This window comes from Akebia trifoliata, chromosome 8 (assembly GCF_017979445.1).
Source record: "Akebia trifoliata isolate Shusen 1 chromosome 8, ASM1797944v1, whole genome shotgun sequence".
NCBI classification, from domain to species: domain Eukaryota; kingdom Viridiplantae; phylum Streptophyta; class Magnoliopsida; order Ranunculales; family Lardizabalaceae; genus Akebia; species Akebia trifoliata.
Genome location: NC_141382.1, coordinates 6,559,074 through 6,576,790, shown reverse-complemented (window position 1 = coordinate 6,576,790; position 17,717 = coordinate 6,559,074). Strand labels below are relative to the sequence as shown.

General features: G+C 33.1%; 1 protein-coding gene across 1 annotated transcript; it reads left to right on the top strand.

Annotated features, from left to right (window-relative positions):
* Positions 1-2,347: 2,347 nt before the first annotated feature.
* On the top strand, positions 2,348-17,129 carry LOC147395771 (putative linoleate 9S-lipoxygenase 5). The gene is made up of 9 exons (XM_086450821.1): positions 2,348-2,773; positions 5,703-5,992; positions 9,850-10,090; positions 10,240-10,575; positions 11,653-11,738; positions 13,166-13,273; positions 13,371-13,675; positions 14,686-14,949; positions 16,026-17,129. The coding sequence occupies exons 1-9, from the start codon at positions 2,572-2,574 to the stop codon at positions 16,783-16,785; spliced, it is 2,592 nt and encodes an 863-aa protein (XP_086306947.1). The 5' UTR covers positions 2,348-2,571; the 3' UTR covers positions 16,786-17,129.
* The last annotated feature ends 588 nt before the right edge of the window (positions 17,130-17,717 follow it).

Below are 17,717 nucleotides of genomic sequence, written 5' to 3'. Positions count from 1 at the left end.
ATTTAGAAAGAGAGCAATAAAGACCACCAAATCGAGGATCATTATAAAACAATAATCATGATCCAAAAAATAATTATGGTGTCAGCTATGAATTATGATTGGGATCAATTATCTAAACCTCAAAAGAACATTGAATCAAATTTGCTAGAAAGATGTAGACTAAAGAAATCTGTAAATGTGGAACAAAAATAATATATTAGTTAGAGACAATTTAGATTGCAATCTAACTTAAACATGGAAATGTTTTTGATGGGTACGTACATCTCTAGAGTATCTGCAAGGAATTAACAAGAAGATTGGGAAACATGGCACAGATCTTAAGTTATGCAAATTTCAAAAATCGATTTTTATATATATTTGTGTCACTTCAAGTAGTTTGCAAAGACTTATTCGTTTACAAATATTTTGAGATTTATGTCAAGATTTACATGGTGGAAGTGGGGATAGGTACAAAAAGACACTAACGATATCTATCCAAGGTTACAAATCAGTTATAAAAAATGTAGAAAAAGACTAATAAAGATTCCAAATTAATAATCAAGCTCAATATAGAAAGGGATTGATCATTATCCCAAAAATCATGATGATAATCATGAAATTTAAAAGAAAAAAAAGAACATTTAGGTTATGTTTGGTAACAATTCTGAAGTGTGAAGTCTAGAATCAGACTTTGGAAATTTCATCCGACGTCTCTCCGTCGTTGGTTGAAAATTTCTAAATTTTAGTTTTGAAGTTTGAAATTTGAAATGAAACAGAAGGAAATAAAACTTTGAAATTTGAATTTTAAAGGTGGACCACCTTCATTTAGACTTTAGAAGTGTTACCAAACACACACTTAAATAAAAAAAGTTTACAGAATAGAATGTGCGTGCGTGTATGCGAATGCAAGGATAGTAAACTATTGAATCAATTTGTAAAATCTATCATAGAACTAGGTTCAAATCTTGTTATTGCGAAGTTACTGATCTCATTAAAAATAGGCTTCCTGATCAAACTATACAAAAATAAAAGGATAACGAATTACTTATTTCTTTATTTGGGCAAACTTTTGAACTGCCAGGGTATGTCTTAGATGGGTACTGTGGAGGGTATTCCTCAGAGCGATTGACACATGATAATTTTAGAAAATCATAACCGATTCTCCGAGTCAAGCAGAGAATATACCAAACTTCATCAAAATTGATTTCATGTGCACTCTAAAAGAGTAGGTTGGGTGCCTGTAAAACTTGTCAGATCGAAGGTGACAATTCCACGTCTGACAGGTCAGATGTGACAGCTCCAACCTGACAGATTGGTTGAAACTGCTCCTGCCCTAACAAGACAGGTATAGCAACTCCTGTAACTAACAGATCAGGGAGCAGACACAACTACTCCATCATAAATCATTGAAGGATCCTGGAAAATCCACAAGCAGGAAACTCTATAAATACCATATAGCAACTCACACAAAAGGTTAGAAAAAATCTTCTATGAGAACACTTTATTAGTTCGGCACTAGTTTCTAACTTGATTGTCGAAATGGTCTTATTGTAGGTAATCCACCAAGTTATGAACTCTCAGGGGGGGATCTCGAGGTAGAGCGAAAACGTGCATCTACAAGTACCATGAGAAATTATGACAAAGAAGATAGATGTGGACAAAAGATTTATATAACAGATCTTTAGATATGTAGCTCCCACAATAAGAAATAAAAAAATCTAAAGTTTTCTTTGAAACTGTAATAATTTTTTTCTTTTATGTGCTAAAGAGAGTCAATCATTGTAATTTCGATGAAGCTGAAATAATATGACCTACCACAAACATTTAAAAGTGTTCCACCTACCCATTACAAAATGTGCAATTATGTTTCTTTGGATTGGGTAACAATACTTTGACGCAGCCCTAACATGTCACCTTATCTCATCCAACTTAAATGCCATTAAAAAGAGAGTTACTATTGCCACACCAACTTTTACTAACACCACACCAATTGTGTGAAGAATTAATTGGGCATTAATAAAAGTTGGTGAGGCAATATCAGCTCTCTAAAAAAAAAAAAAATAGACTATAAAATTGAGAGACATGTGAAGCACATCTTCCTGTTAAAAACCCATGTAGAAGAGATTAGATTGGTTATTTTAAAATTTAATAAAATGTCTATCAAAATTATTAAAATAAAAAATTAAATGGAAATAAGTTTAAAAGAATGGACAAGAAATAATAATAACTACTTGTATCATAAAAAACATAGGGGCCTACAATTCAATTTTATTTATTATTAATTTTTAAAGATAAATATTGAAGTTGTCATGGTCCCACCAACCATCAGTATTTAAAAAATTTGAAGATTTAAGTAAGAGAAAATAAGAAGTCTTTCTGTAAGTCTTCACAAAAAGAACAAAAAAACCATAAATTACATTTAAACAAGTGAAGCTTCCTCTGAAGAATTATATTTTGTGATATCTTTGCCTATAAATAATACCTCAAAAATCTCCAACTTTCCAATCACCTCCTCTTTGGACTCTTTCTTTCTTCTTGTTCTTGTTCTTCTTCTTCTACTCCTTGGGCTCTCTCTTTATCTCTCTTGTTGGAATGATGTTTCAGAAAATTCTAGATATACTTTTATGCAACAAATGCCAAGATGGAAAGAAGAAGATCAAAGGGTCAGTTGTGTTGATGAAGAAGAATGCGTTGGACTTCAACGATTTCAAGGCATCACTTGAGGATCGTTTCGACGAGTTATTAGGGAAACGAGTCTCTTTGCAGCTTATTAGCTCTGTTCATAGCGATCCAGGTGAAATATCTCTGCTTAGTTTCCATAATCTCTTTAGTTTTCTTGTTTCATAAGACAGGGGTAATTTGGAAATTTTGATGATTATTCCTAAGCTTAGTCAAAGGTTAATTTGTAATTATTGGTGATATTTTAATTTTCTTAGTTGAACTTGATGGAATATTTCGGACCGCACATCTGTACGTCACGTGGTGTTATAGGAATATGCTGTGTGATGAACAGATGAGCTTCGAGAATTACTTCGATCGTGACCGTTCAATTGTTGGACCACCTCACGATTATGGTCAAATATCTACATACATATTGAGAGAGAGAGTGATGGATGTTCATGGTATGAAGTGTATCATCCTTGATGTTCTTACAAGGTATCATATTTAATTTAAGAAAAATATTTCACAAAATGGTCTAGAGAAATTTTCCAAATAATTAGTGAAGTTTTTGGAAATATTGAAAGTTTTACAATGTTGACAAATCACTTTCTAAGTGTCAACACTATGTGATAACTCTGTCAACACGGCGACACGTTTGAAATAAAGCAAAATGTCTGTAATTATTTGAGAAATTTCCTAATGTTCTATTGTAGTTGACTTGCTTATTTGGGTTGGCTTAGAAGGAATAATTGAAAATATTTATTTAAAAAAATTAAATATACCCTCTTGAAACCTCTTGAAATCTACAATAAATAGTTTGTTTTTTTATTTATTATATTAATTTAATTATTCATTGTTTGGAAGTATCAGACTAATAATTCTATATGTTCCAATCCAATAACTTCAGTTCTAGGTCAAGGATTTAGAATGTGACAAGGATCTAGTAGATTATTGAATCAATTTTGAATTGATCTTACCCAAATCTGATAAAATGTAAGAAAGTATAAAAGGAATATTATATATTTTATTTTATATATGAAATTTATTTAGATTTTGTATTTAATATAGGATTTAACTCAATTCAGATCCAATTGTTATTGGATCGTCGTGGATCTTGAGATCCAATAAAAATCAGAAATATAGAATCAATCAATTGACAGCCCTCTTACTAGAAGGATCTATTGTAATAAACTTCCCATTACCTTCTAAAGGGTGTAAAAAAAAAAGATGCTTTTTGAAAGAAAGAATTATATTATATCTTTTGAGAGAAAATTTAATTGAAAATAATGCACCAAATGCATCCTAAATTATTTGCACTTTTTTATTTCACACATAATGATACTTTTTGTCTTGTCTTTATCAAATATTGAATTGAATTGTGATAATCTGATTAGGCATGTAGCATACTCAATCAACTCCATTGGCATGACATGTGCTAGAATCATAGATCTGTACTCTTTAGATTACACAATTGCACTTTATATATCCCGAGATGTATAAATCTATTATTCTCGCAAATGTCACGTTAGAGAGAGTCAATTGAGTATGCCACGTGGGAGAGCCATTTTATCTCGATTCTTCTTTGTTTCTTCTCTATCTATGGTTGTCTTTAGTTAAAGCATATTCTTTGTCTTGAAAATGATCAAAAATTATTTAAGAGCATTTCTAACAATATAAATATATATATATAATAATTAATAAATAATGAATTCATGTCTCTTTCAAGTATATTATTGTCCTCTCATTTTCTTTCCTTTGATCCTTTCTCCGTCTGGGTGCATTGTTTCGTAAAGTCCTTGGTGTTATTTCAAGAAAAAATGATTTTATGATTTTGAAAATTAAGAATCTAATCTTTTAGAGTATTTTTTAGATCTAAAGGACACATGTCTTGATCCTTAATAGGTTTCATCTTGACCATTATTAAGTGGACCACCACTTTCTTGGATGTATGCGAACTTTAATGTGCAACTAGACAAATTCTAAGATTCTTTTTTAGATCTCTTACATCATTGCAATTTTTTTATGTAATTATTACCACACATTAATTTTTTAATAACACACCTAACAATTAAATTAAGGGTTGGGATCTGGAGACTCGCAAAAAAATACACAACCCTGACAAATCCAATAGTTAGGTTTATATGTATCAGATTAATGTATATTCCAGTGATGCTTATCCGGAGAATAAATTATTATGATATGTGAAGCCTAGTCGTATTGTTCAACAAGAAATTACTATTAATCATTTTACAATATATTTTTGTTGATTGAATTCGATGTTGACCTTGCTAGGGGGTCACAAGGAGGCTATCGGTCCCTCTATTCACCCCCTAACCCGAATTTTGGTTAGGGTATTTTTATACATTTACTAATGATATGCAAAACCCTAATTAAGTTTATCAGAGTATATATATATCTCTTTATTCGGTGAAAGGGTCTAATATATAACAAAGAACTCTATCTTCATAGTGGAACTAGGATTGACCTATGGACATTCCTCAATCTTAAGGGAACCATATAAATCTATATTTTTTTTTGTGTGCTTGCATCTTTTTTTTTCTTTACTGATCTTGAATCCATTTCAATACATAAATCATGATTTTAGATTTTGTATTTACATGATTTGGGTCATGTGTTTTTTCATGAGCCATGTTGAGTGTTTATTTTCCTCTATTCTCATGTGTCTCATATCCCATTTAAGCCTTGTGATTCTCTTATATTCATAGTTCTCCTCTTCTCAAATAGATTGATCTTTTGGGGTGGTTGGTTGTTTAATTAAGCATAATGTTTATAATATATTTTAAAAAATAATGTTGAAATGACTTCAAGATTGTATCTAATATTGCTCATCCTGATGTGAAATTTCACGTTAGTACGTACGATATGAGGTACAATCTTGAGGTCACTCCATCACAACTCTATTTTAAAACTCAACTTGAACCACCATGGACTCAAATATAACTTGTCTAGAATCATAAAAATACAAAAAATATATAAATATTTTTTTAAAAAAATTTAACATTTTAAAATAAATAATAATGTTTATATTTTGGTATCTGTAGAAAATGATTTGGGAGGGAAGCTAGGGAAGACTGCCCACTTAGAAGATTGGTTTACATCAGATATCAGGGTAACAGCTGGTGAGTTTGAATTCAAGGTTACATTTGAATGGGATGATACTCAGGGGATTCCTGGAGCTTTCATCATAAAGAACCATCACAGCAATGAGTTCTACCTCAAAACCCTCACACTTGAAGGCATTCCTGGAGCGGGTCGGGTCCACTTCATCTGCAATTCTTGGGTTTACCCGACTGATCGATACAAGTACGACCGGGTTTTCTTCGCAAACAAGGTACATAAATAAATAAAGACTAATGTTAAACTGACTTAAAGATTATACCTCATATCGTACATCCTAATCTGAAAATGTGTAGGAATCATAAATACTTTCCATTGAGGTATGAGTCAAAAACACGTATGATTCCACACTTTCACTTTCACAACAGAATGTACGACATGAGGTACAATCTTGAAGTCACCGCAGCACGACTGATAAATAAATAAGAAAGTTTCAACTAACACACCAACTTTTACTTATAACACAATAATCTATTAAGTAAATAGTTGTTTAATTTTAAAAGGAATGGTACGTTGTAAGTAAAAGTTGGTGTTGATTTGCCAATAGAATCTCTCGATAAATAAACATGTGATTTATTGATAAGACATCAAACTCGAAATCTGATCCAATCAAATAACTTTGGATCTGGATCGAGTCTATCAGATGAGTTCTTGATCAACCATGTCCCAATCAAATAAAATGATATTTTATGAATTATATTATACAATTTGATATTTCATATATCTAACTGGATCTGATTTGATCTGGACACGATCAAATTGTTAGAGATGGATCCTGATAACCTGATCCGACGATATTTGGATCCAATTCTTAATGGATCAAGTCTAAGTATAACCCAATCCTTCTTGGATTGGTCTAAGACCGACCCGATCCCTTGACAACCTTATTATAATTAATTGCTGTTGTTGTAGTTAGTGCTACTGCAATTGGGCCCAGAGATGATGCTACCTCTACCTTTCTTTACTTCTTTTTTCCCTCAATTATTGCATATTTTTTCTTACCCTCAATTATTGCTTCTTTTTCTAACCTTTTACATTGCAATAATTGTTAAGAAATTAGCATATGACCCCCCTCAAGAGCATGATTGTATTTTGGGAAAATTATTTGAAGGACCTTGGAAGATGGATTTTTTTTCTAAATAATCCATAAGTTTTGGACGGTTTCTTAATAGTCCATTTAGTAATCTTTTCTTTTCTTAACAGTCCCTGGAACTCACGTCTTACATTTCTCACAATTGAATGTCGTAATCATTTGAATTCATTGTTTTTATAAAAAAAAATTAGATTTTTGACATCTTAATTGAGTTTAGGAGATTCAATATATTCCGTCAAAAAGGATTTAAGAAAGAAGAATAAACCATTTTTAATGGATTTTTCAAATATTTTGAAAATTTATGTAAAAAATTAGAGTTTTTTCATCTTTTTTTTCTTCTTAGTTTTTGGATGAAAATCGATCAAAAATTATTTTTTTTGGTTGAAATCATCTAAACAAATCATTATATCAAGTATTTAGTCCATCTTTGCATGTATTTTAATTGAAAGAACTCGAAAATTAAAAATGGGTGGATTTTACCAATGTCGAGTTCACCACTTTTACTTAAAAAGTAGTGATGAATTCAAGAGTAAATCAAAATAGTCGAGTTTGACCATAAATAAAAAATGGTGAACTGACAGTAAATAAAAAAAGCAGTGAGTTTGCCAATAATGAAGGACCGTTAAGAAATAAAAAGTTAATTAAATGTCATATCAAGCTGTCGTGCAAAACTTAGGGACTATTTAAAATAAATCCCTCCACCAGGGTCCTTTAAGTAATTTTCCCTTATATTTTTGCTATCCATTGTGGGGTAATTTTGATATACCATTCTAGATTTTGGTTTGTATATGTGGTACCTCTGAGTTTTCAAACCCTTGACATACCCCTTTGACCATAGTCTAATATGAGCAACTAACCCCTTCTTTCAATTTCCCCGTATCAAGAACCAGAGATTACAGAGTAAGTCTAGAATAAAAAAAATTAAATTTGTACCCAAAAAAAAAACTTGTCAAATAAATGAAGAGAAGAAAATGAGTTTTTGCGGGAAAAAATTTAAGGGTTGTCAAATAATTTGGGGTTTCCAACTTGTGTAAGATTAGTATGTGGTGTGAGTGTTTGGAAAATCATTTTCCCTGAAAATTTTGATTTGCAGCTAATGATTGTACCTTTTGCTAGAATTTTTTTTCCAAAAGATTTTTTTTTAAATTTTGAAGGAGACTTATTACTTCCCCCATTGCTCCATGGGAAGAACTTTTTCTCGTCTCCTCATATTATTCTTTCAAAGATTTCCTCCACTTTCAAAAACTAAATACCAACTCTCTTTTAGTATTTAATAATTATAATTATTTTCATCAAAAGGAGTATTCACCTTATATCTTTTTATTTAAAAAAAAATCCTAAACCTGAAATTGGTTTATGATATTTTGAAACATATTTTAAATTTTCTATTTAAATAAAGAGAGTTACTCGGCAGACCTAACTGTTGCAATTTTATTACAAAAGCTCTATTGGAGTTCTGACAACTCCAAGAGATCCTTAGAGCATCTGCAATGGACAAGTTAGTGGACGTGTTAATGTAAGAAGCTAAAATTTAACCAGCAAATTTGCTCCAACGGGCAAGTTAAGGGACTTGTTAAGGGTGTCAAATGCTAATGTGTGAGTTAAGTGTGACTGGGAGTTTGGCTAGCCACAACTTGCTAATGTGTTAGTTTTGAAAACAATAGTCATCAATGACTATTTTATTAGTTTAAAATTTTTAAATAACAAATCAATAGTCACAAAAAAGTGGTAACGTCTGTGTGCACTAGTGTGTAAGTTGGAGTTCTTAGACATGTTAAGTTACTTCACTTGTTAAAAATGGGCTAACATCTGATAAAAGTGCCTATGTGGCATCTTTAACTTGTGGATTTTAACATCTCCATTGGAGATACTCTTACTTTATTAAATTTGTTAGGACAACTCCAAGGGGAAACTCCATTTTGATATTTCATAATGGATCGTTGTTTCGGATATTCAAGGTGTTTGCCCTCTAACCATATCTTCCAAAGTGATGATTTATAAATATTTTAATATTTTTTTTTATTCAACCCAAGATAAAAATCCTATGAAACCCCTACTCAATTGTCAAAATTTTGAAGTCAAAAAACAAATAAAAAATGGAAGAAGTGCTACGTTAGAAACTCCTCTAATGAATTTTGCATGTTAAAATAGCAGTTGAAGGAAATGGAAGAGATTTTGGAAGATGCGTTGGAGTTGCTCTTCCTCACCAAACCTTATTTTATCAAGTTTGTAACCTAGCAAACCTTGGAGTGGGATCCCATCATAAAGTTCAAATTGATGCATTTAATTTATTACTAATCATACCTTGGAGTGAGTACTAACTGCATTAATTTGTAGCATTCAAAAACATGATCTGATGCCACAAGATTATATAGGAAAAATTCTAAGACATTTGAAAAACAATAATCATTTTCACAATTGAATTTTAGTTTTAAATTGGGAGTTTGGTAGCCATCTATTTTAAACACATTCGATCAAGCTCAAAAATGACATTTTTATGATAAAAAATATCTTTGAATATGAGTTTTTCCATGAAATCTTGAACTTAGTAGTGTTGGATTGCCAAATTTGATAATCCATACCGAACTAGCAACTCTTAGTGAGATTTGAAATCTTACTAAATTAATCATGCTTGACTGATTCATAAAGTAAAATTTGTTAAGTACCAAACTTGATAAGGTACAGGAGCTTTTTAAATAAAATTATAATAGATAGGTCTGCCCGATAAATCTCTCTTAAATAAATACCAGTATGGGTTTATGATCCGTTTAAACATATATTTTAAAAATGTCCTGGGATGGTAATGATATACACGACCATTTTTGTAATTAAACTAGCTATAAGGGTTTATTTTTGCTTGTTTTTTAAACATGCAAGGTACAATTTAAATAATAACTGACCTCATCAGGGATGAAATAGTCATATATTAGATGATAATTAAGTAAGATAAGAAATAAATTGGATGATAATTACTGCAGAGTTACCTTCCAGACCATACGCCTGAGCCTCTACGCAAGTATAGAGAACAAGAGCTTTTGAATCTGAGAGGAGATGGGTTGGGAGAGCTCAAGGAATGGGATCGAGTTTACGACTATGCAGTCTACAATGATTTAGGGGATCCTGGCAAGGGAACTAAATACGTACGTCCCATACTTGGAGGGTCCACAGAGTATCCTTATCCTCGGAGGGGAAGAACTGGTCGACCACCTACCGAAAGAGGTTAGATATTCCAATATGAATACTTGATGATTATAGTTTGATTTATATGACACATAAACTTGTCCATGACTAATTGTGATGTTTAGATGTCTTATATTTTGGAAATAAGAATTTTTGGTTTTCAAACTTCTTTTTGATCATCTTAACAGATACCAGCACTGAAAGTAGATTGCCACTCTTGAGCTTGGACATTTACGTTCCGAGAGATGAACGTTTTGGACACTTGAAGATGTCAGATTTCCTCGCATATGCTCTGAAAGCCATAGTTCAAGTTTTACTCCCAGGGATTAAATCTTTTGTTGATAGCACTCCTAAGGAGTTCGATAGCTTCCAAGATGTACTAAATATGTACGAGGGAGGACTTCAGCTACCCAATGGTCTACTTGACAAAGTTAAGGACGCCGTCCCTTTGGAGATGCTTAAGGAACTTGTTCGCCCAGAAGACAAACCACTCCTCAAATTTTCCATGCCTCAAGTGATCAAAGGTGTGTAAAACTCTTACATAGTTATTTTTGTTAGTGATAGAGAGATGATTTTACCATAGCAAATGAGTTCAGAGTCAAAAGTATCGTGTCATAGAATTTTTTTTTTTTAATATATAACATATAGAGGATGGATATCCCTACTCAATGACCAACGGGTGTTGGGCATAGCGGCCAGAGCCTCCCTAAAAAAAGGGAGGGTCTTGAATTCAAACCCCTCATTGATCACCAACAAGGATTTGTCCCGTCGTGACTAGTATGTGTGGTTGGTGGGGTATTGCATGTACCTTGGGGATATGGACGATATATGGTGTTCTAAGAGGCCATTTGCTTCCTGACATCCCCACTATATATGTATATATGCCTTTGTGATACTATTTTTTTTTTTTTTGACAAATAGGCTCCATGTTGCACGTTTGTTTACTTAATTTACTTTTATACATTTAGTATGAACACTAATTTAAGGTGATAAAAAGTTTTAAATTAAATTTAAACAAATGAAAGTACAACACGTAGCACTTCAAGGAAAAAAATTCTTTATCATATGGGGGGTGAGGGGTATCTATATCTTTTAAATATATAATGATTTTGTGCATAGAATCATAGATTTTTTCCACAGGGATACATAATTGCATATATTTATGGGGATGTGCCTTGTTTATCCTAAGGAAAAACTTATGATTTCTATACAGATATCATGTCAGGAGAGTATGGGAAGTATGTAGAGGGGGGAGGGGGAGGGGGAGGGGGGAGTCAGACTTTCATGACTCTTTAAATATTTTAAAAGAGTCATGACTTTCAAACTCTCCTCACGTGACTGTGCATAGAATCATAGATTTTTTCTCAGGATACACAACTCTACATCCCAAAAATATGTGCAGTTGTGTTCTTGAAGAAAAACTCTATGATTCTATGCACAGCTACATGGGCAGAGTTTGGGGGAAGTTTGTCAGAGAGAGAGAGAGGAGTCAATTTATCATTATTTATTATAGGACATGGTAAATTTGACTCGTGTGTACCTTATTCCTAATTTACTCAATACGTACATATATCATGAATATCTCATTTGTATTACTGCAGAGGACAAATTTGCTTGGAGGACAGATGAAGAATTCGGTCGAGAAATGCTTGCTGGATTGAACCCGGTTTCAATCAGGCTTCTAAAAGTAAGCTAAAGCTTCCAAACTTTTTCACAGATTCTAACTCAGTCCATTTCTAACTTGACTTATCCCAAAATCAAATCGAGTCAATGTGACTTGGATGATTTTCAAGCCAACAATTATAAAATTATGATTCTAACACATTATCTTGTAATGCTTTTTTATTTGATTTTAATTTTATATAAAAGGATAATGCTGAAACGACACAAAGTATTTACTGTGATTCTCACAAGTCTGACGTGGGATGTGCACATAACCATAGATGTATTTCCTCGCGATACAAGTAAGAATCATCTATGGTTATGTATGCATGCCCACGTCAGAATTGTGAGAATCATAGTAAATACTTTGTGTCACCCCAGCACAAATCTATATAAAATGTAAGGTCTCGTCAGGTTGGTCATCTCGACCAATCTGTTTCTGTTATATAAATGTATTACTATTTATCACAAAAAAAAAAAAAAAAAAAATTCCCAAAAAGTTTGAAAAAAATTGTGAAATTCCCATTTCAACATACTAATAATTTATAGAGTCGTGCTGGAGTGACCTCAACCTAGAACCTCATAGGGCACTTCTTGAGGTGAAAGTGTATGGGAATCATAGATTCTTTTCATCGAGAAAGAATCTATGATTCCCATACACTTTCACCTCAAGAAGTGCGACATAAGGTTCCAGGCTGAGGTCTTCAGCATTATTGTAATTTTAATTCTAAAAATGGTAAAAATTATCCTTTTTGAAAATAAATTTTTTGGTGAAAGTGGTGAAATTTCTCTTTTATAAAACAGTAATTATTTTCCTCACTTTCATATCAATAAACGGTTTTAAAAAAAAAAGTCCACTTCATAAAAGATTTTAAAAAAATTCCCACTTTAAATAAAATGTTTTAATTCCAAAAATGGTAATTTATCCTTTTTTATTATTATTAAAATTAATAGTGCACTGATATGGGAATTTCACAATTTTCGGTGCATGTTTTGGTAAATTGGCTTTTAAATAATTTCACAAATATTTTTGGGATATTTACGAAAAAGAGATCAATTTTTGACGAATTTATGATTTGGGCTCACTATTCATTTTAATTATCAAAACGTGAATGATAACAAATTCGGAGATTTTTAAAGTGACTATTTCGCTGGTTTAAAATGACTATTGGAAACCAGCGAAATAGTCACTTAAAACCGTCGAAGTTATTATCGTTTTGAATTTTTTTTAACGAAAACGTGGTCATTCACGTTTTGGTAATTAAAATAAACAGTTAGTTGGAATCGTAAATAACTCATTTTCAGCTCACGAAATGGTAATTCACCCTAAAATGTTTAAATTCCGAAAATGGTAATTTATCCTTTTTTATTAAAATGGGAATTTCACAATTTTCGGCGCATGTTTTGGTAAATCAACTTTTAAATAATTTAACAAATATTTTTACCATGCAGGAGTTTCCCCCAGCTAGTAAGCTTGATCCTAAACTATATGGAAATCAGACCAGCTCAATAAGAGAAGAACACATTGAGAAGAATCTACCTGGTCTAACAGTGCATGAGGTATTTGTTTATTAATGCTATAGTGATCTTTAATTTCTTATTCTAAGTTCTAATAAGTGAGGAGTGACTGAAAATAATGTGAATATTTTGCATATAGGCTATATTGAACAACAAACTATTTATATTAGATCATCATGATACTTTAATGCCATATGTGAGTCGGATAAACGAGACTTCGACAAAGATATATGCAACGAGAACGCTACTCTTCCTACAACTTGATGGAACATTGAAGCCAATAGCGATAGAGTTGAGCTTACCACACCCAGATGGGGAGATCCATGGAGCCATCAGTGAAGTGTACACACCAGCTGAAGATGGTGTTGAGGGTTCAATATGGCAGTTGGCTAAAGCGTATGCCGCTGTGAATGACTCTGGTGTTCATCAACTCATCAGCCACTGGTACGATTCTTTCATACAATACTTTTGCTTTTCAGAGCTGCTATTGGCACCCCAACTTTTACTTATTACACTTTTGATGGGGTTAGAAGTTCAGATTGGGTTGATTTTTTGTGAGGACGAACTCAATCTGAAACTTTTAAGCCATATAGGACAAATTTTGTCAATCAACATTTTCGGCCTAAGATTGTCGGTCGAACGCCACCTATATATGTATGGGTGGTGTTTGGAGGCCCTAAAGAGAGCCAAACATTGTTCCGTATATTTTTTCAATGTATGGGTTAGAGGTTTTGGAATTGACTGATTTTTTGTGATGATGATCTCTATGATGAGGAGATCATCCCCACAAAAAATCAACCCATTACGAAAATTCTAACCGCGTCAAAGTTATTTACAAAAATTGAAAGGTCTAGGATTCTTCAACTTGTAAACTAGGGCTAGAAGTTTAGGAATGAATTGGGTTTTTTCTAGGTGTAGAGATCATTCTCACAAAAAACCAGCCCATTCCAAAACTTCTAACCCTATTTTGAAAAGTTTGGCCCTCTTTGGGGCTTTTAAACGCTTCTCTCTCTCTCTCTCTCTCTCTCTCTCTCTTTGGCCCTATATATATATATATAGAGGGAGCGGTTCTGCAGCTCTAAAGTTTGCCAAACATTTTTCAAAACATGGGTTAGAAGCTTTGGAATGAGTTGATTTTTTGTGAGGATGATCTCTACGGTGAATAGATCATCCTCTCCAAAAATCAGCTCATTTTGAAATTTCTAACCCTAGTTTACAAATTGAAGAATCGTGGACCGTCCAAATTTTATAAATCACTTTTGATGGGGTTAAAAGTTTTGGAATAGGCTATATATACCTCCTAATGATTTGATCCATCGTTTGAATTCTCCTGGTTATCCAATTAATACGATGAGGAAGACACGCAAAAGCAGGGTAGAGTTTACTTTCTTTGAATGGTTTTGATTCTTTCTTCTTCGTTTTTTCGATTGTTAAATGGTTCTAACTTGTTATAGGTTGAACACACACGCTGCGATAGAACCATTTGTGATTGCAACAAATAGAAAATTGAGTGTGCTTCATCCCATTCATAAACTTTTACATCCTCACTTCCGAGATACAATGAATATAAACGCCTTGGCTCGACAAATCCTCATCAATGCTGGTGGTGTGCTTGAGAGAACAGTCTTTCCAGGAAAATTCGCCATGGAAATGTCTTCCGTGATTTATAAAAACTGGGTCTTCACTGAGCAAGCACTCCCAGAAGATCTCATCAAGAGGTGAGTCAAAGTTTACCTAAACAGTAAATTGTTCATTTTAATCTTGAAAATGGTACATTATCGTTTCAAGAATTAAATATTTTAGTATTTTATAAAACAATCAATAGTTTTCTTCTTTAATTTTAGTAAATAGTTAAAAATATCCGCTTCATAAAACAATAATTTTTTCCCACTTATGTAAGATTTTTTAATTGGGATGTTCAACTTTTAACTCGAGACATGCTCAACTTTTGATGAAATTCAAATTCAGGCTCATTGTTCGTATTTAATTTTCAAAACATGAACAACGAGATCACAGAGATTTTAAAATGACGATCTCGCTTTCTTTTATCAATGGGATCATCACTTTAAAATCCTTGTGATCTCGTTATTCATGTTTTGGGAATTAAAATGAACAATGAGTCAGAATGGGAATTTTGTCATATTCAACCCCACAAAATGGTAATTTACCCTTTTAACTCTTGGTACGTCCCCTTGATTTAACCAGAGTCAATGATCATTGTTTTATTTCAATTCCACAAATGTCATTTATAATGGAATTGTCACAATTGTTAACAAAATAATAGCAATTTTTTTTATAGGTTAGTAGAAAGGTGTTTGGTAATTCCATCTAAAAATGGTGCATTATTTGAAATTTATTTTATTGTTTTTTAGAGTTATACAATGACAAGAATAAATTATCCTTTTACGTAAATATGTTCAAAAAGTATCCACAAACGTTAACATACATTCACTATGTGAAAAATGGAAAATTCGACGGCGAAAGCCCACAAATTTTAGAAATTTTTTATGTTTCCCAGATTTGACGTCTTAGAGCCTTCAAATTTCTCCCATGTCCTCCATTAATTTGACAGTTTCGGCCTGTCAAAAAAAAGAACCAACAATCAAAAATTTGATGCCTTTTGTCTGTCAAATTTTATGAAATTCAACGGTTTTGGACAGTTGAATCTGGGTTTTTCATGTTGTGATTCACGAAGTTTATATCCTTTTTTTCTTTTTTCTTTTTTCTTTTTTTTTTGGGTACTTCTACCTTATGATTTTCACTAAAATGATCAATTATGATTTGCTTTGTTCAGAGGAATTGCGATTCGAGATCACCATGGCATCCGCCTACTAATCGAAGATTATCCATATGCAAATGATGGGCTTGAGATATGGGCAGCGATCAAGACATGGGTCTATGATTATTGCTTTTCCTATTACCCTTCTGATGACTTCATCCAAGGTGATTCGGAGCTCCAATCTTGGTGGACAGAGCTCCGTAACGAAGGCCATGGTGACAAGAAAGATGAGTCATGGTGGCCAAACATGCACACACTAGATGAGTTAACTCAAACATGCACCACCATCATATGGGTGGCCTCAGCCCTCCATGCAGCCGTAAATTTTGGACAATACCCATACGGTGGCTACCTACCGAACCGCCCGTCCATGAGCCGCCGGTTAATGCCTAAACCATGCACTCCCGAGTATGATGAGTTAAAGTCAAACCCCGAGTTGGCATTCCTGAAAACTATAACGAGTCAACTCCAAACTCTACTTGGTGTGTCACTCATAGAGATCTTGTCAAGGCATTCTTCGGATGAGGTTTATCTTGGGCAAAGAGATACTGAGGAGTGGACATCAGATGAAGTACCATTGATAAAGTTCAAGGAGTTTGGAGAGAAGTTGGTGAGGATTGAAAATAGAATTATAGAGTCGAACCAAAGTGGAAAATGGAAGAATCGAGTTGGGCCTGTTAAGATGCCATACACTTTGCTTCGTCCCAACACCGCAGATTATTCACGTAAAGGAGGACTCACTGGCATGGGAATCCCTAATAGTGTCTCAATCTAATATCAATTCTCTCTAGTTTTTTCTTTTTTTGATGTGTAGAGAGGGGGGGGGGGGGGGTGGAGGAGATATTTCTCAAATAAAAGACCAGTATTGTGAGTTCTTTGGATCATTGTGTATATTTTTCTTGATCTCAAGATAATAACAATAATGTGTATCGAATTCAACCAATACATCAAAAATATCTAGGTGTGTGGTGCATATATACCCCTATTAAGCCTAATGAATTCAGTTAATTAAGCCCAAATCCGGCTTAGGAAGTTAAGGTTTTTGTTTTGTAATAGATATTAAATTCATGCACTTATGTAAAATATTTTGAAATCATTTGATAGTGGGGTTTTCATTTTTTTTTTTGTTATAAAATTATATTTTTTATATGCTAATGAGTCCGGCCAGTCATTGTTAGACCTTAGCAAGACCTGGATGTAATGTGTTAGCAAATTTTGAGCCCAACCCTACCTTTGTGGTCTCAAGATCAAAGCCCTAACCCCCTTTTTTAATATATGGGCTAACTGGTTAAATTGACATTTTTACATAACACCATTTTCCGCAATCAAAGTTCAGGGTGGCTCACTCTACGACGGCTTTCACTTTAGAACCCATCATTTTAGGCCCCCAGGTAGTCCTTTCCCCTGATCACCCTTTCCACTAATACCATTGGTGTCCAATTTTGACGTCTCTTAGTTAGGATTCCGCTCATGGTAGACCTGCCAATAATGTACACCTCTAGATTTTCTCATCCAAATTCCTTCTCAAGTTGAACTTGCAATTCCCAAGTCCTATGATAGGTTGTAAAACATGGGTTAATGGAAGATCATACAAAAAGTTATGAGATGAAGATTTACAATGGAATAGATTTTATGTTTAATCCTAATAGGACTACTGATTTCTTGGCATCTTGGTTTCACTCTCATCATAGTGTTGCTTCGCTTCCT

Excerpts from the sequence above, each read along its gene's own strand:
- LOC147395771 (XM_086450821.1), top strand. The coding sequence starts at position 2,572 with ATGATGTTTCAGAAAATTCTAGATATACTTTTATGCAACAAATGCCAA. Across the intron at positions 10,576-11,652 it reads CATGCCTCAAGTGATCAAAG|AGGACAAATTTGCTTGGAGG; the intron begins GTGTGTAAAACT and ends GTATTACTGCAG. Across the intron at positions 14,950-16,025 it reads CCAGAAGATCTCATCAAGAG|AGGAATTGCGATTCGAGATC; the intron begins GTGAGTCAAAGT and ends TGCTTTGTTCAG.